Here is a 26,883-nt window from a genome sequence, read left to right on the forward strand (position 1 = left end):
AGTAAAATAAATAAATCGAAAATAGGCTAGTTTAATGGTATACCAAAATAATAGTTATATCGAAATAAGAGACCCACGCCTTATTTTATTTTATACTAGAAATCTATAAATTATTCCAATAATCCGCATTCCGCACTTTTGGCCATCTCAAATTTAACAACATAATAAAACATGAATCGCTATAATAATAAATAGCACATTTTCATGTTCATATGTACCAGTTACTCTTTGATGATGATGATTTTTGACTCTAGAAGGTCTCATCCAATTCTCAAATTGGATGAGAATACTTACAAAACTTCACTAGAGAGAGATCTTATATCATCATAGTAACTTGTCATTGTAGTACCAATACTATTTCTCATATGAACAGTAGGCCAGTCAGGCATGATAAGAGATCAACGGAACTCTGTATACCTAGGATCAAGTGATAAGGTTAAAATGAGTCTGGAGCCAACCAAATCCGCCACTGGAGGTACTACTCTCGGAGGTGCTACCCCAAAAACTGGTAGCAAGATCAAAAAAGGTGTATCGAAATTGGACAGCCTGCAGTCAGAAACAGCACACATGAAGAAGCTTCCAAAGAAATTGGTCGATGGTGTGTCAAATAAAATTGAAACATCTCCGAGCTTACAACCCAACACTGAACCACCATCTCCGCAGAGCAAACCCGAAACCACAAGTGGAGATGTTCCAAATGATGGCAACAACAACAGCTCATCGTATGCTTTCACCCGACTCGACGTTCCCAACGGGTTCTTGCCACCAGCGTTCAAGGACTGTCTTTTGAGCAACGTCCTCCGCTCGGGACGAAGATCTCTTGACCACTTGAAAGGTACGTATATATTTAGAGGTTCAGTGTCTGCAAAGCTTACATATTTATAAGTAGAAGTCAGGGAGTCACTGTCCAACCTGGTCGCTGAAGATGAACAATTGTCCAAAGGCATCAAAAAAGTAAATCCTTCCTCCGAAATCATCCAACTTTCTGAGCTCACACTGTGCTTGACAGTTCTCACTCGAGAAGCTTTTGTTCCAACGCATCGTCTCAACCAAACAGCAATAGCTCTGTACAGCGCTGAGGACTTTTTGCGTTATCCCAAAGACATCCGAGCATTCGACACAATCACGCGAGGACGCATAAAAGTACCGGATCCAGCATTTAATGCTGACACTGTTCAGAAATTTCGCGTAGTCGTCGACAAAGCTACAGAATATTACAACAAGGTCAACCTCAAGGGACCTACTGGAGAACAACTTCAGGATATTATGTTCACTTTGATGCGAGCTTTTCAGGACCTCTACACCCTCATGTTGGGATGTCAAGAGGTGTTCAAAGTTCTTCTGTACACTTCATCTCGAGAGAAGCTGAACCTTCAGCAGTTTTTACTCACCCTTCAATCCATGGAAAGGTCAGACATGCTGACAGAAGTTCAAGACTTACGAAGACTAATTGATGAGCTGGTCATCTTCCTTGAGAAACTGAGTTGGGGCTGTTTTGTGGTATATCGTCTCGCAAGTGGAAAAACTATTGCTCCAGCCAAACCAAATGAGGAAAGGGAAGGACAGATGTTGGAAGGGGCTGACAATGGACAACAACCGGATGCGGATGTCTTACCGGATTTTCATCTCTTGCAGCAACTACGAATACACAAACCGAAAGGAAAACTTGTCCCCAAGAGGATTATACCAAAGAAGAAGGATGATGAAGAGAAATTAGAGAAAACTGCAGAAGGGGAGAAAGGAAAACGAATAATAGATAGAAAAAGCAACCTCAAAGTGAAACGTTCCGGTTCGAGTGATGGACCCACCAGTTTACCTATCGCAACGAACGACACCAAGTCCAAGAAACCAAAAACCAGGGTCAAATTCCTAAATAGCAAAGTCGATACCAACCCAATGTAAATTATAATTTTACTTTTACATCACAAAATACATCCATTGCATTGTAATGCAAATATTTCAAAATTACTAACTGACTGTATAATAATAAAAAATATTCACGAAATGAGAACTTTTCAACTCTTTTTTAATTGATCATTATAAAATATGTTATACATACACATCTCTAATAAGTATGTAGTATTAAATAAATGTAAGTAGATAAATAAATATTGAATACACGATTTTTTCATTTTGTTTAACCGGACCTTATTTACTTTACAAAACATATGCACCATCAACCATTGATATTGATGAAAGTATACCCTTGACCCTAATGCAAAAATAAAAAGGAAATATTTCATTGCATGATTCAGAATTAACTTTATTTTCTAGACAAGATATTCAGTCTTAATTCGCCATAACTTGTCAGTGTATGGGCTTCCAAAGTATGTAAATTTTCCACCCAGCCCAATTTCGCTGATGAAGGCCATCTGATAATTAATAAATAATTACTATTCTGATTCCACACTTTTATAATGACTTTAGACTAAGTTTTCTTACTTGACCATTTTTAGTCTGCAAGCTTCCTAAAATGTTGCCGGATTCTTCAATGTCTTAATACAAAAAATTTCAATTTTTTTTTTTACATATTTCTTTCAAGTAGAAAATACAATTTGAGTCTTGAACTAACCCACAATGATAACTTTTGATGGCATGTATTTCGTATCACCAAACGGTCCCAAATGACATACCTACATAATTATAATAATTATATTTCAACAAATTTTCGTACATTGTCTATTTTGAATATTATATATGGTTTTACTCACGTAGCTGTGTGCAATTTTTGTTAATGGGTTTGAAAAATAGCTGTCAATGAGCTCAAGCGATGCCCGTAGCAGATATTGTACACGGAGGATCAACTTCTTTACTGCAGGAATAGCCATGAATTGTCGCATAGAATTTGGAGTCTGAATTTGGAATTTGGAAAAAGGGAAGACATATTTTTTACAAACAAGCTGAAATTTTTTTTAATACATTGATGTAATAAAGCATGGAATGGAGTTTATACTTCTTCATTATCTGGTGTAACCAAACTGATATAAAATCCCCCTTTTCCATTGGACCTGAAACATTTATTATGCAAGTGTCGTCAATAATCTGAAGTCAGACAGGGACAGAAATCCATACGATTCGTATGGATTAATTCGACTCACACACCTGATATTGTCACATATTCCTGGGAGACCCTCAATAAACACTTCTTTTGTTCCTTTTTTGGGCCCTTGAAGATGGTACCTGTGCAAGGCATTTCATAATTACGAATGAATACTTGATTAAAATTATAAGCAATAAGTAATAAATATTGCTGACAAAATTGGTGCAACATACTTCCAGACCCGAGATCTGACAGATTCGCAAACGACTACAAAATCCTCTTTCCTCGATAATTGAACACCTAAGTAATCCAGGTTTTAGGTTTAATAATCTAACTTTACTTAATTATTTGCATTCCATACCATTAGCGAAATGTAGTCTGTTAATTAAGACTTCAGTCTTTTTGGTTTTTGGGTCAAACTTTATCAAACGACCAGTCGGTTCGCCAAAGGCTTCGGGAAAAATATTTCCCATGGTGGAAACTTGGCTTGCATCAGAAAAGTAAATGACCCCGTCGCGGTCAATATCCAAGTCGTCCACAAAATTTATCGGAAGTTGATCATAATCCATTATTGTTCCGAACGGCAAAATAACCTTATTTGCTCCTTTAACGCATACGTGAAGTATTGTTAAATTTTATTACATAAATTATACTGTATCACTTTAGTCAATCATACCCGAATTGACATCAACTTCTACGAGACCCTTATATCCATCAGCAACAATCAGCTTTCCATCTTTGGCAAATCTCAACCCCAATGGTCTGGGACAAGGCGATTTCCAATTATCATCTTAAATATATATAAAAATATGCACATAACCATTCCAATTAAATTATGTACATGTTGATCCACCATACCACATTCCCCTTCAATTTGAGCCACTTTTTTCCAGTCGCCTTTAGCATCAACCCTGATACATATTTATCATTTTTATCAGGAATCTATTTGAATATTTTTTAAAACAAATGAAACCTGATAATGCCTCCTCCATGAACTCCTGTGTAGACAAAATCTCCCAAGACTGCCACCGACTCAGGTCCTATAAACTTCCCTTCAACCACGAGTTCCGCTCGGTCCAAAATATCATTTGGTGTCAATTTCCCTTCCATTTTTCGTGGAGGTCTAAGTCTAAAATGATATCAATATTTTAAATATGTAAATATGCAACTGGATACACAGATACATATAAAATAAATTAGTTTCGAATAGACCAACGTTATATGCTCCAACTTACGAGTAGGCCTCAAATTTGTAATGCGGAGGTATTCCTGGCACAAGCATGATAAACAGCACCAGCACCAAAGTAAAAAAGAACATTTGGAAAGTTAACAAAACCACCCCCATTTTATTGTCGCTGTTGAACTTAGTTTAAGTACAAAAATTGATCTACTAACAAATACGATGCGTATTTGTATTATAAAATAAGTATGGACACTTCACCGGCTGTCAGTTTATTTAGTTTAATGAAAGTGTCAATGTCAAGGATTTTGCTGACTTTATGGGATTCATGTTCTAATCATCAATACGTATGCACTCAAAAGTTAAATTCAGTGGTATAATATTAAGAATCAACTGGTATCAGTATATGATTTGGTATCCAAGAATACTCGAGTTTCTTACGACGACCTTCGTTTTCCATTGAGTAAGAGTTACGAAGGTAAACTTGTAGCAGTTATTTTTTGCCGATCTGTGCGCTATATGATTATATATTACTGAATATGATGAATAATAAATAACTTTGTCAAATGAATGTAGCTTGTGATGTGCGGTTGCGATGTATCCAGGTTTCCCTCACTTGCAATCAAAATCTCTTTGAAATATCCTTTGTTGTATGCAAAATCGCATTGCACATATTGTACATAGAGCATATGTACATATACGTACATATTTATATGTCGATATTTATGTCATGAAGTTTCATCTTTATTACAGCTTGATCAATTAACTGATTAAAATGACGTAAGTCTCAAGAGTTGTTCTCATTTTAAAAATTCTCGTTTAATACGAAACATTTTTCTTTGTGCAGGTGAGCCAAGGTATGCATACTCCTTATCCAAGCGTATTTCACTGAGACCAGTCACCTGAAAGTTTGTGAGAATATAGGCTAAGAATTGTTCATCTGTATTATGAGAAATACATAAAGGTCGCATTTACGGGGCCTTTCTCATTCTGCAAGCTCCCAATGATATTGCCCGTTCCATCAGTTTCAACAACTATGGACTTGTAGGGTAGTTTCTCCAGATCACCAAGAGGGCCTACATGTTGAACCTACAAATCATGCATATTTACATGAATATTTCAAAAAATTTATAATCGGGAACACGAAATGCCTTCTAACATATGCAATCCACTCTCGGGTAACAGTACTTGGGAAGAACGAATCTACAAACTGAAGGGATGCCACAACAAGATGGAGAATGCGACAAATAAATCTTCGGACCAATGGTAGCGGACCAATAAGATCCACCAGACTAACTTCCTGTACAAAGAATACATTATAATAATGTCAAACTGAAATTAAATTCAATTATTTGTGAATTACAGAAGCCACTCTTGGTGAAATCAGCACAATGTAAAACCCTCCTTTGCCATTGGGTCTAACGTTGTCCGGTAGGCCAGGGAGGCGATCTATGAATATATCCGATTTCCCTTTCGTTTCTCCTTTCAAATAATATCTAGATGGATTTTTTAAACATACATATTTACAGGGCATTTTTATCGGGAATCAAAATGTTTTTTGAAGCAAATAAATAAAACCTCAACACTCTGGCCCTTGCTGTTTCTGTGACCAGTACAAAATCTTCATTTTCCGATAACTGCACCCCATTAGAAAAATGCATGCTAGAAATGAGAACTGTGTTCTTTTTTGTTTTTGGATCATATTTAATTAGTCGCCCGGTGCCAGATCCAAGAAACTCAAAAAGCGTATTTTGAACATCAGCAACGGTGCTCGCATCCGACCAGTAAACGGACCCGTCTTTTCCAACGTCGAGATCATCGGGATACAAAGGCCGTTTTCCATCAATCTCCACGTCACACGAAGCAAGGGTTTCGACACTTCCTGCATTTAAATTCTCGGATGTCAACACATTTTGGTATTGCTTAGATTATTTGAGAAATTGGGATACTATCTCAATACACGCATTTATTATAGCATCAGCATCATCATCGTTACGTTTCATAGAATTTCTTTTAGATGCATATTTGCGATAATAATGCTGGACATTTTGGAGAACAAAGTTTACCTGCGTCAACATCCACCTTAAATATTCCATTTGCCGCATCAGCCACGTACAACTTTCCATCAAAACCAAATCGGAGACCAGCAATACGACCACAATTCTTGACATCCCACGAACCCTCTGAGAGCATACAAGCATTTACATACATTAGTTTATACAAGCTCGGTACAAACATTTCGGAATAACTGAATTAATTTATGCCCTTTATTTCTACCGCATGGTTTATTATTCTTCGTTTTCTCGATGATGGTCGTCGACTTTCCATTTTTGATTCGTACCAGTTCTCCACCAATCAATCCCGTGAATATTTCATCGCCTCGAAACGCAATGGATTCCGGACCTTGGAACTCACGATCCACTTTTATCTCTTCAGCTTTGTCTAGAATATTGTTATTGGCCAATTTTCCTTCCAGCGGTAGAGGTGACTCTAACCTTTGTACATATTTCCAGGAAGATTGAGTAAAATATTTGCTTAGAAATTAAACCATGTTGTTTTATCGATTATGTAAAAAATTCATAAGCTTCCTCAGATATTAAATGCTGCTGTGTCACAGTCATACTTTATTTAATTCTCTTTAACTTGAACTACATTTACCTATGTATGTATGTACTTACGTGTAAGCTTCAAACTGAAGATTATGAGGTGGAATCCCAGGGGCAAAGAAAATGACGGCAATGGAAAGCACAATAATTGCTAATAATTTTAGTAAAAGCCCCATCCTTGAATTCAGGGCTTTAATTGCTTGAGATGACCCACGTACGTATTTTAACTTATGTATAAATTACGAGTTGTAATTCGATTTTATAAGTACAAATTCAAAACATACACGTCTGACTGAGAAAACTTTGTAGCTGGAATATCCTGACGATATTTATTGATTGGTTTATTAGTTTATATTTCTGTGTATACTATGATGTAGTGTAATCCACCATGACTATGCACTTATTATTTCAAGAGTAAATCATTAATTAAATTGTTATTAAGCAGCCTGATAAATCTACAAACGGTAAAATACTGCCCACACTGACAAAGCAATTATAAATCCCAGCCAATGTGCTTCCAAGGTGCAAATGTTATGGGTATATGTTTATATACTGAAATTGACATTTGGAACCTCGTGTGGCATCATACATACAAGGTCATTATCAACCGGCTTGGTTGGCTATATATACGTAACATGAATGGGAATTACCACTGTATAGTTTTTTTGTTGATGCAGTGTCAAAATTTTCTAAACCATTACTTACGAGAGGCTCATAGGTTCTACAAACAGTAATTATAATTAATCAATTATTATAGTTCAACCTTATAAAATTTGGTTGGTTTTACTGTTTCTATTAGGATGTTTTTATTTTAAATATGCAAAGCTATATTACAAATATAGATTTATTGCAAATCTTTTGTCTTAATTTTCCAAATAGTTTTCTTTACTGCTGTTCCAAAATAAGTGAATGTAGGTCCTACATGCACTTCGCTAATGGCAATAGCCTGAAAAGTCCAATATAGTATTTAATTGCATATACAAATTCTCGTAAAAAAATAGTAAATACCCCTCCAATTTTATTTTCAAGATGCTTAATAATTTTTCCATTTCCATCAATTTCTGTAACAATGGATTTTTTTGGCACTTCCATATTTTCTGGGTTCGATCCGAGAAGTTGTACCTGTGCACGAATGTGACGTATGTAGAAAATTACTTCGAATATGTATGCAAGCTAATTTGACTCACGGTTGATCGGACTTGGTCAATCAGGACATCCGGGCCCGTAAATACTTCGATTGTATTTATTAATGACAGGAATAAATATTGTATCCTCACTATTAGTTTCCTAAGTAAGGGTTTATCGCTTAAAACATCGACCAAATTTTCTCCTGCCTTTGCCTGGTCACAATTAAAGTTATTATTTTGCTTCTGATATTTTATTCAGTTTTTCTGTCATTTTGAGCAATAAATCACTCACGTAAGGGTAGCGAGGCATGAAGAGGCCTATGTAATAGCCACCACGCCCGTTGGGTCTTATGTTATCAGGAACTAAAATTAAAATTATGTAGGAGCATAATTACAATTTGCGTGCTGATTTTTAATTCATTCGTAAATCCTTACGTCCGGGAAGACCATCTACAAATACTTCATGTTCGCCTTTCCTCGCTCCCTTTAGAAAATATCTGCAAATTCAATTAGTGAAAAAGAATCATGCCTAGAGCAAAATTCTTAGAATTTACGACGAATACGAAGACACGATGTAGATATGTATTCAGAAATTACAATAATTGAGTTATTCTTGCTTCGTATCAAGGGCACACATACATATGCACATTGTATATTATATTAGAAGATTTTACCTTATGATACGAGCTCTCATGAACTCCGCTACCAAAACAAAGTCTTCATTTTGTGATAATTGGATGCCGTTTGGAAAATGGAGACCATTGAGCAAGGCTTCAGTCTTTTTGGTCTTTGCATTATATTTCAAAAGGCGACCAGACGGTTCGCCAAAAAGTTCTAGTGTAGCAGATCGCATATTTCCATTCGTCGAGGCATCCGAATAGTAAATATTTCCATTCGTGTCTACATCTAAATCATCCGGAAAACTCATTTCTTTCCCGTCAACTATTTCGCCAGTTGGCGTCAAAGTTTCGATTGATCCTAGAAATATTTGCAAACAAAATGAAAGGATTAATTCAGTGACTGTCCACCGTTATTATAATTACATACTATTTTTATATTAATACCAGTGTCAACGTCAACACGGAGTATGCCAAGCGCTCCATCAGCAACGACCAACTTGCCTCGATGAAATCTCATTCCTAAAGGTCGTCCACATTTTGTATCCCAATGATGACCTTCTACATGTCCCAAAGGATAAAGAAATGTCAACAAAATCCTTATTGAAATTGCGATTCGACATTGACTTACGACATTCCTTTCCAGTTTTTGCTACGGTGGTCACCTTGCCATCTTTATTAATTTTAATGATGTCACCATATATTAGACCGGTGAACAGGTCGTCTCCACGCGAGGCGATCGACTCTGGTCCAATAATCTCCCTGTTAAGCTTCAAGGGTTCTGCTTTGTCAAGGATACTGTTGGTCGGTGACATCAGTTTCGCTGGAGTCAGTCTGCATTATTGTTATTTCACAATACACAGTTCAGTTGTACATAAATATTTACGACAATAAATTTCAAGGATATGCTACAAGAACAGACTATGCATACTCTGTTCTACTACGAAAATGAGCATTTAAAAAGGGGCTACTTACACATATGCATAAATACTTACGTGAATGATTCAAATTTGAGATTAGGAGGAAGTCCTGGAGTTATTAAAAGTGCAGCAACGAACACTGCAATTGCTAGCGTGACTTTTAACAAAGTCTTCACTATGAAAATAATAAACCCCATCCTAATTTTATGAAAATTTAGCTTTAAAATTTTTAGCGTAAGAGCACTGATTGATTGTACTAAAATCAATTTAATACTATGCTGGAGTATTTTATTACATTAACTTAAGCTATGAGAACCCGATATCATCGTCATGTCGTCATCTCATCACCTGCTGGATCTCAAGGTATTATCAATTCACTGGAATTCACTGCCCCATACATCCAAATTAAACTTGTGAAGACCAATGAAGGTCACCCCAACGTGCATGCACACACATATAAAGAATCCTCTCGTATACACAAGCATTGTCAATGGTTAATTGATTAATCCCAATTACTGTAGGATAGGTATGTTCGAGATATGCCTGTATGTATACGCGTGGTAACATCGACTTCATTATTACATGCATATTACGTGCATAAATCAAAGCCTGAATTTTATATATGTCACAGATGTTGGTAATTAAGATTAATTTTGATATTATGATTTCAGAAATTGTCATTGCATATTGTGAATGCAAAATTTGCACTATGAAATTTAGTGTACAAGTTCATTGAACATTACCTTAACCTTTAGCATATATACATACATTCATACGTATGTACATAAGTATGTCAAAATAAAGATGTAATATATTTTATTGTATTGTTGGGTTTATAAACATTTTACATGTACATGATGAACATGAAATTACACAATTATTCTTGTTCCTTCCATTATTTCAAGTGCAATTATGACGTTTTTATTCGTCTACAACAACAATTGTGAGAATATTTTGCAAAATGTAAAATTTCAGAGTTGGATATTTTGCATGAATTATGACTTATTGGCAATGTGTAAGGCAATGCTAAAGTTCGAATACACCATTGTGCCAATTTCTGTAAAACACGTTTAGAGTTGGGGCAATTGAAAATTATTGTAATAGTCTACACCGTTAATATAGCGTTATATATCAGATGTACATGTTTTTCTGCATGTAAACCCTTTGTCAATGCAATAATGTGGCCATGATTCGAAATGCATCAGAGCAGATTGCGCTATAGATCAAGATCTACAGTTGCAAGCATATTTGAAACGTCCACCAGTAGCAAAAATATGTAATCTGCATAGGTTTAAATTACCTACAGAAGTTGTAAATGCAGTTTCACACACTTATTGTTAGTATCAAAATATTGTCACCCATTTGAACCTATTTAAGAATCAAACCCTTTCAAGGAAATGTATTTGATATTATTTTTTATTTGTTAGTATCACACAATCTCGAATACATACATGAAGGAAATTGCACATCATAACAACATATGAGTTTTACCCAGGGCTTATAAGGTGATCTCGTCTGTCCGTCTGATCTGCGATTCAAACTACAAGTGCGATAGAATTCAATAGAATTGTCACACTGATTTCTTGGACCAATTATAACACTTGATTTTGAGTTGAACTAAATTGGTCAACAAAAGTTATGTCTGAGGATGAGTATAAAAATAAGTTCTTGCTACAATTAAGTGGACCTTGACTTGGGCTTCATGCACACGGCATAGGGCACATTTTTACATTGTAAATTTTTATAGATTTTATCAATGAGACTGATATTGACATTAAACTCACGCTATTTAATTTGCTATTTAATTTGCACCACTCTATATACTGGTTATGATTAAACCTGAAACTAGGTCTGCGAATATGAGTTTGCAAAAACAGTGGACACACAGATACACAGATGGACACACAGATAACTACTTTCTTTGATTATGGGATATGAAAATTCGACTTTTAAATCATGCTTAGAATTATTTTCATGATTTATAGTCTAAAATAAAGCATACATTAGATCCTCCATCACCTGCTTTAAATGCATTTGTGTAAAGCCTAGCCAAATATATACATACGTACAAAAATATGCGGTTATTTATAGAGAGCTTATACTTTAAGAACACTAAAACTACATTACGTACATATATATATTCTTAATCTATTCTGTTGATATGAAAAATCCCAGGTGCAACTTGCCCACGTCAAATAGCAATCTACATTCATAATTTGCATATGTTGTATGTAGACGGGCGTATCGGCCCATCGGCCGGAAAAGATGCGTCATTGTTTTAATTATATTATTGTTGCGATTTCTAGACTAACAATTTAGGACACAGACTATATTTGACTTGAGGTTTTGAAAGCTTGTCAATTAATTCTTAATAAAAATGTCCTCCTCAACTTTACTAAACTAATCTATCAAATTGATTGAAGTCTTCCAGAGTGGAATTAAGATTACAGTTCCTACTGTATAAAATACTTCAGTACATTTGCATAACCAGGCGAATCTAAATTTACACAACATATTAAGATTTATTCATAAAGGAAAAATAAAACAACATGCTATTTGAGCATTTTTAAGCTATAATTTTCAACGGTTTTGAAGCAACCAGTTTTGAGGAATGCAGGAATGAGTATTACCAGATATTGGGAAAACGTACATATGCAAATAAATACACTAACAAAAAGTTTTATTTATTTATGCTAGGTCCATCCCACTTGATTTATTTAACCTTCAACGTTAACCCCACTTCTTGAACGTAACACATTGAAAATAGAAATCGATAAGTAATGAACGGGTATTATATACAAACAGTTTCTTGCGTGCTTTCAAGTGCTTGATTTCGCTACTACTAACTACTACATTTTTCCACAAAAAAATACATTTTCTCTTAAAGTCTATATGTATGTAGATCATCATGAGATAAATATATACTAGCGACACTGAATATGTAAAATAACACGTATATGTGGAAACAGTACTTGCAAATGAGAACAACAGGACTACAAATAGAAGCTGGAATGTACAAAATCAAGCACATTTCCAAAGTTCCAGTTCCAAAGTAAAGTTCCATCCAGGGATATCGATCCAATACCGTTTTTCTATGACCGATCTTTTGGCTAATCGATTAGTTAGCTTGGCACGGAATATAGCTACGGACGGATGCCTTGTTTGTCCTAAAGGGCCTCCATCAACTAACTTGATTTCATTAAATGCATTTGTATATATGTAACAATTCATGCCACACATATTAAATCCTGTCGACAAACTGGAAGAATAGGGGTCGGACGTTACGGTTTTTATGTAAAAGTATTAGAGACAGTAAAGTAAAATCCCTAATTTGCTTTGAAAATATGTATTCTGTAAGGTATACAGTCGCATGCTCATAAAATAACCTCATTCATGCAGCACATTTCCGCACCTGTGAATGATGCCATATCTACACCAATAAATGAATCAACAAAACTGATAAGTTATTTCCTATCACTCTTTACTTGCATGCATAGTAATCCACCTGCTTCAATCATGAAGAAATAAATACATAATATCATCACTATCAAATTAAACCCCATAATCAAGCGACGAACTGGTTCAACAATGATAAAAACTACAAAATGTTACAGATTCTTATGAACAAGTTGCTTCACACTTATTTTTCGTTACGTCACCGACGAGTGATGATAAACTGTGACGAAAACGAGTAATAAAGAAATGGCATGACTCACAATCAGTCATCCTGTTAATTTGCTTGTTTAAATAAAATGTAATCTCGTGTTTTCCGACTCACCTCAATTTATTTTGTCACACAGTCACGAGCATTTGAAACTTTTCGCCGAATATTTAATAAATAAGTTAAATACAACATGTCTAACCCACAAAGATGTTTGTACTTACTACTAATTATTGACTTAATTCATTATTGTGTTTCAACATCGACCCTCTATCATTTTTTTCTTTTTCATGCATTCTGAGAAGCAAGGAATGAATACGACAGAAGTGACAGAACTCTATCTATATATGATTTGAAGTCAATGAGAGACGTCGGCTACAAAAAGTCAATCAACCATGCAAACATATTATACTCGTATTTTTTAACAATAAAGCTACATAGCACTAAAGAGAATAAAGCCAATAAGTCATTACAATATCTATTATGCGATATACTTTGTATGCAAGTGCGATTCTTTTCGCAACCATTGCTCATGTGCACTTCCAAGGCGATGGCGATGACGAAACTGGAGGTTCTTAGGGTGTTCGTGAGGAGGTGAGTTTTGCGATTTGCCATTTTTGCAGCTTCTACAACGGCTAGATACATACGTACGCATATGAAGTTGAGATGGGGGAACTACTACTACTCGGCAAATTCGCGAATTAGTATTGCATTTGCCATACTGCATTCGGTAGTCGGCAGTCTCACTCGCGCCATCATCCATCCCTATTTCTAAAATACTACTTGCATACCATCTAAACATTCGTCGTCGTCGTCGTCATCATCATCATGCGATGAAGAGGACGAGCATTATAAACTAACCAAGTATCTAGTAACTTTTAGATAAATAAATACTGGTAACCTCAACGCATCTCCTTCCCCCTCCACCACCCTCTGTACTATTCTAACCAGTAGTATATATTATAGTCGACATGTTACCACTTCTGCCATTAACTACTTAAGCATCAGCAACAAGAAGTCGACATCGGCAGCGACACACGTTACATTAAAACAGTTGAGTTTGGGCAACTGCACATTTCTGTCTCTATTATTATTACTCTGTCTGTGAGATTTGGCACAAATTAAACTTCAACCTCAACCTAAACTAAACCAAAGTCAAGGTCCTTCCTTTCTTCCCCCTCCCTATAGCTACGAATTAGTTTAAATTACGTTTAAATGTCCTTTATTTAGCCTGGAGTACAAGGAAACCTTTCTTATCACTTTATTTGTCTCTCGTCCCGCACAGCCCTGAAACCAAATTAGGGTGCGTTAGTTAGAAAAGAAAATCGAAAAGACAGACAGGCATCGGAAATTGCCAAATTCTAGGCAGGCACTATGCAGCCCGTGCCAATTCCATCAACACAACAACCTTATTAGTAGAACCATCCAGGTATTCGTGGGGTATGGGCTGCTGCTGTGGCAAGTCTTTTATGCGACTAAATTCCCGTTTGTCATTTCATTCATATTGAAAACCCACCTGCTTTTGTGGTGAGTGAGCGAGTGAAAATCAGTTGAAGCTAAACGGACCGACCGACCAGACGGCTGTTGTGTTCATCGAGTGACCCTCGCCAAAGGACAAAAGAAGCCGCATCAAAATATTAAATCAAAAGATTATGTGGAATTGCACGATCCGAGTTAAACTAATTAATTATTGGTGAATATAAGAGGAAGAAGTTGGAACGGAGACAATCAGTCCAGAAATAGGAGCCGATAAAAGTCAAAAGTTGTGCCTCTGCCAATTGGTGTGGGGTTGGTTGGGTGTGGTGCGTGGTGCAAAATAATCAAGATGAAAAAATACAAGAGCACATTTCTCGAAATATCGACATGGTGGAGGAACAATACGACGACTGCGTTGGTTGGAGTACTACTATTTTACCTGGTAAGACTAATTTGTAAATTGTAGTATTTTTTAATTCGTACATTTCAAACTTTAGCAGAAAATAACTCGTGTAGATTAGGCTTGACAAGATTCTTATCATCACCTATATATGTATGTATGACATATTACTAATACTACTTCGTACGGGTCTCTTTACGTAGTTTGAATTGAAACTGTTTTTACTTTCTTAAACCAATTTCCCCCAAAGTGAAAGTACAAGTTTAATTTTCATATTGTTCCTGTCCTGACAAATTGATAATAATGGTTACTTGAATTGTTGTTGTGCTTGTCCTGTCCAACCAAAGTAATGCGGAGGTTGTCCGTGACCTTCTTTCTTATGTGTTGTAGTGGTCGTTAGTCAACTATGTATGTAGATTTCTTTAGTTTCATTAATCTTTTATACACTTAAATGTGTATGTCTTGAAAGAAGTTTGTTGTAGCCGCAGCTTATAGCTTTCACAAATTGTAAGCTAATACAGTAATAATAATCATAAGTTGTTCACATTCCATTCCATCCTATTAAGACCTTCCCATTTTCCATCTTGCTAATAAGAGCTTATCATCCACGTCAGCATGAAACTTGTGCCATTAAAAGTTTATCCTTTTGCTACACCCACCCTCTTGAAAGGACGGATGGCCAGATGGAAATATCTGCTTAATGCCAAGTTGTATTTAATGCTTCTTTTTAATGCTATTAAGAAATATGATAGATAGATGAATTGTTCTTCTTGAAGCGTATGCTATATAGCATCTATTCCCAAAATATATATTTTGGGAATAGATGCAGCTTTGTATGATGATTCCTGTATGCTTCTTACGTAAATAAAACTAAATCTAGGGAAGAATATTATATGCATGTATATACCAGCTACACCATCATATTTTCGTGGCGTGTGGCATGCAATGTTCCCAAAATTACCAAGAGCACATTAAGAAACGTCCCATTTGGGGTTGTAGCAGTAGGTTTTAAAAGTGGGAAGAGTTGTTTTTATGATAGATATTCCAGCTTGGTATATTTTGGTTTGGCATATTTTGTTCTAAACAATGAGTCACACGGATCCGATGAGTGATGTAAGCTAGTATGCATTAAGAGAAAAGTGCAATTACTGGAATTGTTAGTGTATGGTGTTTATCTAACCAAACCACACGATTATGACGAGTAGTAGTGGTGTGATTCATGTCTATTCTAAAGTCCTCCACGGACAGTTTTTTATGATTTAGCTTTAACATTAGATTTCCTTTCAAATGCAAAAGAGATGGGAACTTTTTGTAGTAGACATGGATAATCTTTGGGCTTAGATATTTTAATCACGCTAGTTGCGTGTTATAAAATTCATGAAAATATTTTGGAGCGTGGTGTAAGAAATATTTAAGTTCAACTATTGTGTGGCTATATTTTCAACATGAATATGTCGTTCGGATTACACAAATTTCATGTCCATGATTCATTAACCATATTCAGTCAGGTCACTCCAAATCTTTCCTTAATCCGATGATTTGGATGCCGATGCATTCAATTTTGTCCAATAATGGCCTGATACAATTTATTTCCTTCCTGGAGGAATAGTTAGTGTTCTGCAAGCAAACTCTCTTTTTATTTTAAATGGACTCTTAATTTTGACACTGCTTAGACTCGACTTTTTAGTTAGCATGGTAGGCGTACTGATGGAAATATGAAGTTCAAATATTCCCTTGTGAACCAAATAATTAGCAATAAATTTACAGGGGTTCTGCAAGTCTGCTACTGCTGACTGCTTCAAATTAGTTGTGAATTGTCCTCGATAGTCAAAGCCAATTGTTTTGCATTTTTCTTTACTGTCCCTCACACATGTTTAACTTCTTGGTAAATTGAATTATTGAATACAATACATGCAATATCCTGACAAAGTAGTTGATTTTTTTAACCACGCAATTGCACACTACTGGTTAGTGGTTACTGCTATGATGCTTACATATATAATAATTTTACTTAATTTACAGATGGCATTGTCCGAAATGAAGACTGTAGTGGTTGCAGCAAAGCAACACGAAGTACAAGGAAAATGTGTGATGTATGGAATATGTGGCAGTAGTAATAATCTCGATTTAAACTGCAAAGTAGACCACCCACCAAAGCCTTTGAAAAATGGGACTGACCTCGCAAAATTGAAAACTTATTGTCCTGAACTAATCTCCGAGTTTGGATCTGACTTACAGGTATGTATTTTAATTAATATCACTCAAAATGAGTAGTGGTTTAATAATCAGCATATTGATGTAAGTTCTAAAAACAAATATGTTGGATTGATATGATTAAAACCAAAAAAATCGAAACTGTACTGAAAATTTAAACAAAAGACACTCAATCTAACAATTCCACACAACTTTTCCACTTTTATCTTTAACGAACACAGGAATATCAACCTCTACTCCACAACCAAAGAAATATCCAAAGAAATCTTCAAATTCTTTCTTCTTGAAACCATCATCAAAATGAGAAAATTTTTGATTTAGCAGTTTAATTGGATGACCATTTATCTGCGCGCCCAACATCTTCCCAATAAGGCAAGCCATTTGACCAAGGCTTTCCATCTTGCTGGCTTCTTCCTTCATCTTATCAAAAATGATTTTTTGTGCTGGTGTCTTTGAGCTGTCCCTCTTTACCATCTTCACCTTGTCAATCTCTGGGTGCTGGAATTGGTAGAGTCGGGTTCTATTTTCTTTTGGGAACTCAGATAAAGCAGTTTTCTTCAGTATGTCATGTGAAGTAGATCCCTCAGAAGCTCTGATGTTCGCATTTCCCCACTTTTCACCAATATAAATCCTCCCGTCTTCATCTTTTCCCTGATAAACAAGAGGGAGGTTCTTGAAGGATTCTTTTGGGAGGAGAGATTCAGCAACCACAGTAGTTGATTTATTTTCAGAGGTAAGACGGAATCTGAACTTGTTGGCTTCTAAGATGTCCATAAGTTTTGGGAAGAATCCGTTCTCATAAACGTTGACAGCTTTCACGAACACTATCTGCTGATTGATAAGATTGACCTTATCTTTATCACTGCATACAGAATTTTGCAACATGATCATCATACTGATCGCCACCTGTAACATCATACACGCTTTAATCATTGCATTTCATTTTCATTTTATGAGATAATGCATTATAATTTTAATTTACCGTCTTATGAGCACTTCCTTGTCCTTTCAAAACATCATCAGTTTGCACTTCCCAAAAATAGTCTTTCTGAATCTTCATATCGGTTTGATTTTTGAAGTGGTTACAAAATGATTTGTACTGTTCCTCCATACGTTCCACCATTTCTTTGAAATCTGAATTTGAATATCCTTTATTTTTGGCATATTTTGGGTTGAAACAGTACAGAGACGTTTTTAATGCATTCAGGTCTCTAATAATGTAGAATTGATGAGAGAAGTGTCCCCGGCAGTATTTCTTTTTAAATGATTCTACAGATAAGAGACATTATAAATAAAAGTCATTAATAAGGGGGGTAATAACTAAAAAAATTACGAGCCATAACCCAACAACTCCCGGTTTTGCACTTATATAAATTACTCCCTTGAGTCATTCTACTTCCAGGCTGCATAATTCCATCATTGTATCCCATCATACGCTCTTCTTCATTCCAGAATACTCTAATGGTGTTTCCGTCTTTGTACAAACAAGTAATCGGTTCCTCCTTAAGATTTTCCATGACCGCTTTAAATCGAAGGTCATCTATGAGCTTATCATCCGTCTCCCCACTCTTCTTTCCATATCCAATCTTGTTCTTGATGGCTTCTCTGGCAGCAGTAAGATGAGATGTTATTTGTGATGGGGGTGGTGGAACATCTACTTTCTCCAATCTCAACCTTTCACCTTGCGAATTGGTAAATTCAAGGAGAGGATCACGGATGGAGGTGGGTGGGGTTTCAAACTCAGAGACAATATCATCCCCTTCATAACAAACCACTCTCATCTTCTTCTTAGGGATAGGAACAGCATTTTCTGAAAGTGATAATGGTCCAGCACCTACTTCAGTTTTCTTCATGAGATTTACCACATTCTATATTAAATATTAAATTATATACTCTATATTTAAACATATATTCCACTACTGGTCCTCAAACACTTACCTTATGAATATTGTCTTCCATGATCCGCTATGTTTAATTATCTCTGAGTTGGTCTGAATTCAATATTTAATTAACTAAAACTGTGGTTTGGTAAGTTATCCCTACTGAGCGAAAGTGTTAGTCCGTTCTCTTCCAGTCACTCACTCCACTCACTCCTCCTCGCACAATATGAGGAGTTCATGAGAGGTCATAACTAAGATTTTTCTACTATTTAAGTGGCAGTGATCATTGTTAACGAATGTGGTCTACAGGCGATTGTAATTTGTTATTGATACTGTAACAGGTTTGCTGCAGTCCAGAACAAATCGAAAATCTGATAACGAACCTTCAACTCCCTGCCAACATTCTGCAAAGATGTCCTGCTTGCTTTAACAACTTTAGACGATCTTTTTGTGAGTTTACTTGCTCCCCAAACCAGCATTTGTTCGTCAATGTAACAGAAACGACAACAAGCTCCTTGCATCCTAATGAAGACGACGGCGATGAACCTCTTTCTGACGAAGATAGTCAAGAACAAGAAATGGATGAGAAAGAAGAACATGATGAACACCACCCATCAGCCAAATCAGATTCCGTCGGTCAAGAAATGGTGACAAAAGTAGACTTTTTTATAACAAGAAAATATGCAAGGTCGACATATGAGAATTGCAAGAACGTGTTGATGAGCACAACTAATGGCCCAGCAATGGATATTCTTTGCGGCCCGTGGGGTTCTTATCGTTGTTCTGGTATGTATGATTCAACTGTCGTATATTTATGGATAGAATAATTACATTGTGATTCACAGATAACATGTATCACGAAAATTCAAAAATGCAAGCACCTTGATTTTCTATTATTTTCTTCCCACTAGCCGAGAAATGGTTCGACTACATGGGATCGACATCAAACGGATACAGTCCGTTTAGTATCCGTTACAGATTCACACAATCAGAAGAGGAAGCCGCTAAAGGTGGTGCCAACGGTATTAAAGAGTATTTAACTGAACAAGACGTGGAGGCAAGCCAAGTGATTGATGAAAGAATTCGACCACTTGATCCAAAAACCTACTCATGTTCGGAACTCATGTTTGCAACGGATCCTCTGGTAATAAAAAAATCCACCACTTTTATTAAATCCATCCATTGAAATTGATGAATACAAAAATCTATAGTTATAATATGTTCTTGTAGGGTCCAAGAAAAAGTTGTTCTTGTGTCGATTGTCCTACAAGCTGTCCAGCCGCTCAGGCTCCACCAACTCCAGTTCCGGAATGGAAAATTGGCGGCTACCCCGCAACAATGGTTATCATGATTATGATTTTTATAGTTGGAACTAGCATCATCATCTTCATGGCATTCATGAGTTACACTGCTGAACCAAAAGACTATACTGCGGGTGGTAAGTTAAATTACTAAATTGCATAGCTTTCTAACTCCACTACACGCTAGTCACTAGCTGCTAGTAGAATTAGTAGAAGGGGTGTACATTTATGTATGTGTGTACATTATCACTCAAGATATTGTTAGTTCCTTCCTAATTATAAATGACTCGACAAAATTACAGAATCCACTGAAAAAGAACCAACAATAGACTTCATGACTAAACTTGGAATGCATACGGAAGCAGCCTTGAACTTGTTTTTTAGACATCTTGGAGAACGTGAGTTGAGATTTTGTTTAACTAAAGTAATTTCTCACTGGCACTTGTGGATTTCACAGTTTTTTTGCATAAATTTGAACAGTGTGTGCTGGCCATCCGTTTGCTGTTTTGATACCAATGACCATCATCACAATTGGCTTGGCCTTTGGAATTGTACAGTTAAACATAACGACAGATCCGGTTGAGTTGTGGGCTTCACCAACGTCAAGGTCTCGACTTGAAAAGGATTATTTCGATAGGACTTTTGGACCATTTTATAGAATAGAGCATCTCATCATCACAGCCAAAAATCTCCCAACTGTTCAACATACCACAGCAGATGGACGGGAAGATTTTGGTCCAGTTTTCAATAAAAAATTTATGGACGCTATATTGGATTTACAAAACAGAATAGAGAATCAGGTATTTTTAGAATAGATTGTTTAGCCACCAGGCTACGCTCGACAATTTTTTTGGTTTCCGTATTATTACGCCCTATTGTATGTGTATACATATTTGTTTTAGATTCGTGGAAAACAAAATAATGTCACCCTTTCGGATGTGTGCTTTAAGCCCCTTTCGCCCGACAACGATCACTGTTCCGTATTCAGCTACTTAGGATGGTGGAGGGATGATAAGATGGAGATCGACAAGGTTCAAAAGGATGAAGACACTGGCGTCGAAGATAATTACTTGGACCACTTCAAATTTTGTTCTCGGAACCCTGTCTCACCTAAGGACTCTACTCTTTTGCACCAAAGCTGCTTGGCAAAGTATGGGGGACCGATCGATCCAAGTGTAGTTCTGGGTGGGTTCTTGAAAGATGGAAAAATGGTTCAAGATCCACCGTATAAAGATGCCAACACTGTCGTCATAACCTACGTCGTAAACAATTATTATGAAAAGGACAAGCTTAAGCCAGCTATGGAATGGGAACAAGCTTTTCTGGATTTCATGGACAATTATACTAAGCTTCATAAACCCGAGTTCATGGACATTGCTTACAGAGCCGAACGCAGTATTGAAGATGAACTACGACGAGAAAGTGAAGGAGAAATAGTCACCGTTGTGATCTCATATTTAATAATGTTTCTCTACATTGCTGTGAACTTGGGACAAATTAATCAATTTTCTCGAATGCTGGTAATTTGATTACTATAAATTAGAGTATGCTTTGCATACATACATAACATACAGACATTCTAATGTATATATTTTTTTCTAGATCGACAGTCAAATTGCTCTTGGAGTAAGTTACACACTCTTCAAATCACAAGCTTTATTCCTTTCCACTGTGTTCGAATTTGTTGTTTTTACCCCATAAAGTTTATTGGAATTAGAATACTGACTTGTATTTATTTGGTGGAAAAATAATGTTTAGGAATTTCTAATTTTTATATTTTTATATTTTTATTTTTAGATCGCTGGAGTTTCAATTGTGCTGGCTTCTGTTGCTGCATCGGTGGGACTTTTTGGTTACTTGGGAGTCCCTGCGACGTTGGTAATTACTTTTTCACATTGTTTCTTATGTAAAACAAGTCTTGGAACAAATTTAAGACTTTTTGTTGATGGTTCATTTAATTTTTGCTAGATTGTGATTGAAGTTATTCCCTTCTTGGTGTTGGCTGTTGGCGTGGACAACATATTCATAATGGTTCAACATTACCAGAGGTCCGAAAGATTGCCCAGCGAGAACAAAGCGAAACACATTGGGCGAGTTATAGGGGATGTAGCTCCATCAATGTTGCTCAATTCTTTCACAGATTCTGCCAGTTTCTTCTTGGGTGCGTACATACATACTAATTAATAACGAAAATATCTCCTTAGATGGAATGCACTATAAAAAATTCCCAAAATTAAACATTAATTATAATTATAATTGTTTTACAGGAGGCCTTTCGGGGATGCCAGCTATCCGAGTATGAATACATTAATAACATCGTTTGTATTTATTATTATGCTCAAAACAATCAACATAATTTTGCCCTTGCATTTCAGGCCTTTGCATTCTATGCTGGAATGGCCCTATTGTTCAACTTTGTGTTGCAATTTACTTGTTTCATCTCGATCATGTCCCTGGACATTGCAAGACGAGAAGAAAATCGTTTCGATTTGCTGTGCTGTGTCCAAGGAAAAACAGTCCAAAAACAAAAGTACGATAAGGGTATCCTATACGCTGGATTCAAAAAAATATGGGCACCCATCCTTCTTCAGTTTCCCGTCCGAGTAGGAGTTATAGTCGTATTCCTTGGGTGGCTATGCTCATCCCTGGCTGTAATTCCCAACGTCGATGTGGGATTGGACCAAGAACTTTCTATGCCGGAAGATTCTTATGTTACAACTTACTTCAAAGGTATTGAGAAACTTACAATTCATTTAATATATTATACACTATTTCTCATAGTGTGAATAGTATTTATTTTGAATTTCACTACTATATAAGTAATTCTAATTTGCCTTTAGCCATGAAGAGTTATCTGAGTGTTGGTCCTCCTGTGTACTTTGTGGTGAAGGATACCAACTTCAACTACAGTGACCATTTTCAACAGGATTTGCTTCGCTCAGGAGACAATTACAATAGTAATAATTATACTATGTACTATGAAACAAAGTGTTTAAAAATGGATTAATTAGTACTATATAATTAAACTAGGTTTGACGGCACAAATATTCATTGCCAGTAAATCTCCTGAACGGACCTTCATTGCGAAGCCTGCTAGCTCATGGCTGGATGACTACATTGACTGGGCCGGTATTTTAGAATGTTGCAAGGTTAAATTACACACAAATGGAACGGAATACTGTTCAAGCGCTGAACAAAGTACAAGGTAAATCAAATAACTATTTATACTTGCTCATTATAATTTCAAAATAATGGTTACCTGACTAAATTACCTATATGGATATTTTTAGAAAATGTAAATCGTGCGGCCTTCACGAACAGTTGGACCATGAGGGAAGGATGTCAGCTGAACTATTTGAAAAATACATTACGTTCTTTCTTAAAGACAATCCGTTTGAGGAATGTCCTAAAGGTGGACATGCGGCGTATGCTCAAGGCGTTAGTACTAAAATGGTGACTGAATCCTCGGGTCACAATCGTACCAGGGCGGCTGCATCGTACTTTATGACCTATCACAGTATTCTAAAAACATCTGCAGACTATACAGATGCAATGAGACAAGGGAGAGCCATCGCTGCCAACATTTCCAAAACATTAAACGGTGGTATGATAGTAATTAATTAATAAGAGCAATCCGGTTACACAGTTGCCTAATTGTATTTATGATATTGGTTTATTCCGTTAAATGCTAATTATGTTATATATATTTATAGCAACTAATTCGACCCAACATGAAGTATACCCATATTCGGTGTTTTACGTCTTCTATGAGCAATACCTAACAATGTGGGTTGATACTCTACATTCTCTTGGAATCAGCTTTATCACAGTATTTGTTGTCACCTACCTTCTGACGGGTTTTGACATTTACTCTGCTCTGGTCATTATTCTAACTATCTTTATGATTGTGTAAGATTTCCAGTTTATCAATTCATGCTCTTGTTTGTATCTATGCTCATTTTTAACGTTTCCTTAACTAGCGTAAACGTCGGTGGTCTCATGTATCACGTAATATATTTTGATTTATGTAATTCTACGTGAATGTATGTAAATCATATAGGAATGAACTTTCTTTATTTCAGTGGGACATTTCGCTCAATGCCGTTTCTCTTGTTAATCTTGTAATGGTAAGTGAAGATTGAATGAAAAATACCAATGTAATAACTGTTTTGAGACAAAAAACTTGCGTGTTACAGGCCGTTGGTATCGCCGTCGAATTTTGCACTCACATTGTACATGCCTTCTGCGTATCAAAAGAGACAACAAGACTGGAACGGAGTCGTGACAGCTTGGTCAACATGGGCAGCTCCGTCCTATCAGGGATTACACTTACCAAATTCGGAGGGATAGTTGTAAGTTAATCTTCAGTTCTCTCTCTACTCTAGAATTAAGTATTCGAATGTAGTGTTACGACTAATAATATTTAATTATTTTTGATAACAGGTCCTTGGATTTGCAAAATCTCAAATATTTCGCGTATTCTACTTTCGCATGTACTTGGGCATAGTATTATTTGGAGCAGCACATGGACTGATTTTCCTCCCCGTTTTATTATCCTTTGTTGGACCGCCGAAAAGACCCGGAAGACCTTCACACTAAATTATTCTCACTTAATTATGAAAGCATTACCTGATCAATTAGCTGCATTGGCGAAGGTCGACGATTTTGTACTGTATCGTCGCTACAAACACTTGATCTGATCGTCATCGTCGTGTGTTGTCCTTTAGTTCCTGATCGTCACTCCATTGAAAATCCATTGTCAAATTTTTAATACCAATCAAATATATACAAACTACTGAGATAGTATGGAGAAGTTGTCCAGTAGCCGTATTCATAGTAGCTTCATAAGCTTGCCAGTATATGATTATTCATTTATTATTACATTTATCATTTTTAGCAACAAATATGTGGCCATATTTTAACCACGAAATATTAGCATGTATGTAGACTAGAGTAGAACATATTTTTGTCAAAGGATAGATTTATTTATAATCAGTAAGTGCAAAAAAGACTTTTGTGCACACTGACATATAAACACATATATGCATAGAACATAAATAACATAAACGTATTTAATCATTTTTTGCAAACAATTTAACTTATCAGTATTGTTATAATAATAATAGAAAAATTTTCCGTCTGACTACAATGAGCGTACCACACACCACACACCTACTACTACAGTACTACTATTCCTTTAATATTTGTACACGCTAGCTACCTTTATGTAAATGCAATGTAAAGGACTGGCAAAAGTCATTTGTGATAATATGTGAACGCGCTCTAGAAGCACATAGTAATTAATACATGCAAGGAGTCAATACTTACATAATTTACTGATATAATATATTAATTAAGGTAGTAATGTGCAAGTGTAGTGTAGTGTCGAGCTACCAGCTTTAAAAAAAACTTTGAGGAAACAGGTGACCTGAACTGAAAATCCCATGTAGAGTACTCTATTTAGACAATTGAGTCACTTATTAACGAGTAGTAACCAAATCCAAATGTTTGACTGAATGCGAAGTCCTGAGTTTTGAAGAAGCTGTTATAAAAATGTGCCTGCTACATATTTTAGGTTGATGGTACTGCTGGAATTGGTACATCGATCATCGATTAGGTCGAGTTTATTCCAATTGCCTCATGTTTCTTATTTTTATCGTCGAGTGATAACTTGTATGTATAAATAGATTAATGAACCCAGGCAATGCAAATAAATTAAATGCAGAAAAGAATTTCCATCTACATATATGTTTATAATTTCTGTTTTGTTTGATAGCGAATACATTTTGTTTGGTTTATCAAGAGCAAAGCATTCTATCCGTCCCCTGCACATTACTTGAATTTACATGAAAACTTTTTATGTAAATGGTTTCGATTGCATTGGATCCTTTCGTATGAACTCTTCACAAACCTTCGATCTTGCGTGGTCCACAGCAACTGCAGCTAATCCCCGAATTAGGTCCAAATCATCATTATGTCCTGAACTGACATGATTCAATTCTACATCTGAATATTCGTTGCTTAAAGAGTTTTGTTGTTGGAAGTGCTTGAGGTTTAAGACATTGAACATTTTTACTTGAGTTTCCTGAAACAAAACGAGGTAAGCCCAACTTAGCATTGGCAGTAAATCGTATGAATAATTAAAACTTCTATACGGAAAGCGCAAATGTAGCATTTCTGGGATCATAAGGGAGTCGGGACAACAGACGTCCTTTTCTTGGGGCTGTAATCGGCTCAACAATATGATGGCGTTGTCGTCGGTTTGGCCGCTGCAGACTAAAACGAGATCCCATCATTCCAATCGTTATTCTATTTCTCAACTAACAATGGAGGCCTCCCAACGTATGCTCACAGATTTGGACCAAACTAGCGTCAATTGATCACAAATATAATTAGTATGAAATTTGCAAATGGAACTATCTGTCGCCGGACAACCTCATTACATAATCTTAACACATTCA

The 26,883-nt window shown here is 36.1% G+C and overlaps 6 protein-coding genes and 1 long non-coding RNA gene across 8 annotated transcripts; 2 read left to right on the forward strand and 5 right to left on the reverse strand.

The window, feature by feature from the left end:
• The first annotated feature begins 440 nt into the window (after window positions 1-440).
• On the forward strand, window positions 441-2,001 carry LOC118434393. Its single transcript, XM_035847819.1, has 2 exons — window positions 441-835; window positions 890-2,001. The coding sequence occupies exons 1-2, from the start codon at window positions 442-444 to the stop codon at window positions 1,900-1,902; spliced, it is 1,407 nt and encodes a 468-aa protein (XP_035703712.1). The 5' UTR covers window position 441; the 3' UTR covers window positions 1,903-2,001.
• Window positions 2,002-2,242: 241 nt separating this feature from the next.
• On the reverse strand, window positions 2,243-4,817 carry LOC110842978 (adipocyte plasma membrane-associated protein). Its single transcript, XM_022088870.2, has 12 exons — window positions 4,276-4,817; window positions 4,014-4,169; window positions 3,899-3,951; window positions 3,717-3,830; window positions 3,402-3,644; window positions 3,274-3,340; window positions 3,103-3,180; window positions 2,954-3,008; window positions 2,712-2,852; window positions 2,573-2,633; window positions 2,443-2,495; window positions 2,243-2,372 (listed from the first exon to the last, which is right to left on the reverse strand). Exons 1-12 carry the CDS (start codon window positions 4,383-4,385, stop codon window positions 2,271-2,273), a joined length of 1,233 nt encoding a protein of 410 aa, XP_021944562.1. The 5' UTR covers window positions 4,386-4,817; the 3' UTR covers window positions 2,243-2,270.
• Window positions 4,818-4,936: 119 nt separating this feature from the next.
• LOC110842979 (adipocyte plasma membrane-associated protein) lies at window positions 4,937-7,364 on the reverse strand. The gene is made up of 8 exons (XM_022088871.2): window positions 6,899-7,364; window positions 6,498-6,715; window positions 6,287-6,403; window positions 5,799-6,102; window positions 5,584-5,716; window positions 5,380-5,520; window positions 5,196-5,309; window positions 4,937-5,122 (listed from the first exon to the last, which is right to left on the reverse strand). Exons 1-8 carry the CDS (start codon window positions 7,000-7,002, stop codon window positions 5,021-5,023), a joined length of 1,233 nt encoding a protein of 410 aa, XP_021944563.1. The 5' UTR covers window positions 7,003-7,364; the 3' UTR covers window positions 4,937-5,020.
• Window positions 7,365-7,598: 234 nt separating this feature from the next.
• Window positions 7,599-11,325, reverse strand: LOC110842977 (adipocyte plasma membrane-associated protein). Of its 2 annotated transcripts, none has more exons than XM_035847821.1 (9): window positions 10,982-11,325; window positions 9,202-9,404; window positions 9,018-9,131; window positions 8,628-8,931; window positions 8,389-8,450; window positions 8,246-8,316; window positions 8,014-8,166; window positions 7,835-7,948; window positions 7,599-7,772 (listed from the first exon to the last, which is right to left on the reverse strand). In XM_035847821.1, exons 2-9 carry the CDS (start codon window positions 9,383-9,385, stop codon window positions 7,671-7,673), a joined length of 1,104 nt encoding a protein of 367 aa, XP_035703714.1. In that variant the 5' UTR covers window positions 9,386-9,404; window positions 10,982-11,325; the 3' UTR covers window positions 7,599-7,670. The 2 variants fall into 2 exon arrangements, with proteins under 2 accessions (XP_035703714.1, XP_021944561.1); XM_022088869.2 differs by lacking the exon at window positions 10,982-11,325 and adding an exon at window positions 9,566-10,070.
• A 2,553-nt stretch (window positions 11,326-13,878) lies between these two features.
• LOC110845231 (NPC intracellular cholesterol transporter 1) lies at window positions 13,879-26,154 on the forward strand. The gene is made up of 21 exons (XM_022091611.2): window positions 13,879-15,069; window positions 17,050-17,265; window positions 19,463-19,907; window positions 20,033-20,265; window positions 20,352-20,559; window positions 20,725-20,820; window positions 20,903-21,222; window positions 21,325-21,942; window positions 22,025-22,048; window positions 22,220-22,300; window positions 22,391-22,583; window positions 22,690-22,718; window positions 22,798-23,152; window positions 23,263-23,379; window positions 23,453-23,627; window positions 23,713-24,026; window positions 24,136-24,331; window positions 24,403-24,430; window positions 24,505-24,549; window positions 24,619-24,774; window positions 24,866-26,154. Exons 1-21 carry the CDS (start codon window positions 14,977-14,979, stop codon window positions 25,019-25,021), a joined length of 4,098 nt encoding a protein of 1,365 aa, XP_021947303.1. The 5' UTR covers window positions 13,879-14,976; the 3' UTR covers window positions 25,022-26,154.
• Window positions 17,272-18,678, reverse strand: LOC118434372. The gene is made up of 2 exons (XM_035847705.1): window positions 18,224-18,678; window positions 17,272-18,147 (listed from the first exon to the last, which is right to left on the reverse strand). Exons 1-2 carry the CDS (start codon window positions 18,362-18,364, stop codon window positions 17,416-17,418), a joined length of 873 nt encoding a protein of 290 aa, XP_035703598.1. The 5' UTR covers window positions 18,365-18,678; the 3' UTR covers window positions 17,272-17,415.
• Window positions 25,898-26,852, reverse strand: LOC118434374. The gene is made up of 2 exons (XR_004833970.1): window positions 26,578-26,852; window positions 25,898-26,507 (listed from the first exon to the last, which is right to left on the reverse strand). It is a non-coding gene; the product is annotated as an uncharacterized LOC118434374 (long non-coding RNA).
• Between the last annotated feature and the right edge of the window lie 31 nt (window positions 26,853-26,883).

This window comes from Folsomia candida, unplaced genomic scaffold (genome assembly GCF_002217175.1).
Source record: "Folsomia candida strain VU population unplaced genomic scaffold, ASM221717v1 Fcan01_Sc002, whole genome shotgun sequence".
Taxonomy (NCBI): domain Eukaryota; kingdom Metazoa; phylum Arthropoda; class Collembola; order Entomobryomorpha; family Isotomidae; genus Folsomia; species Folsomia candida.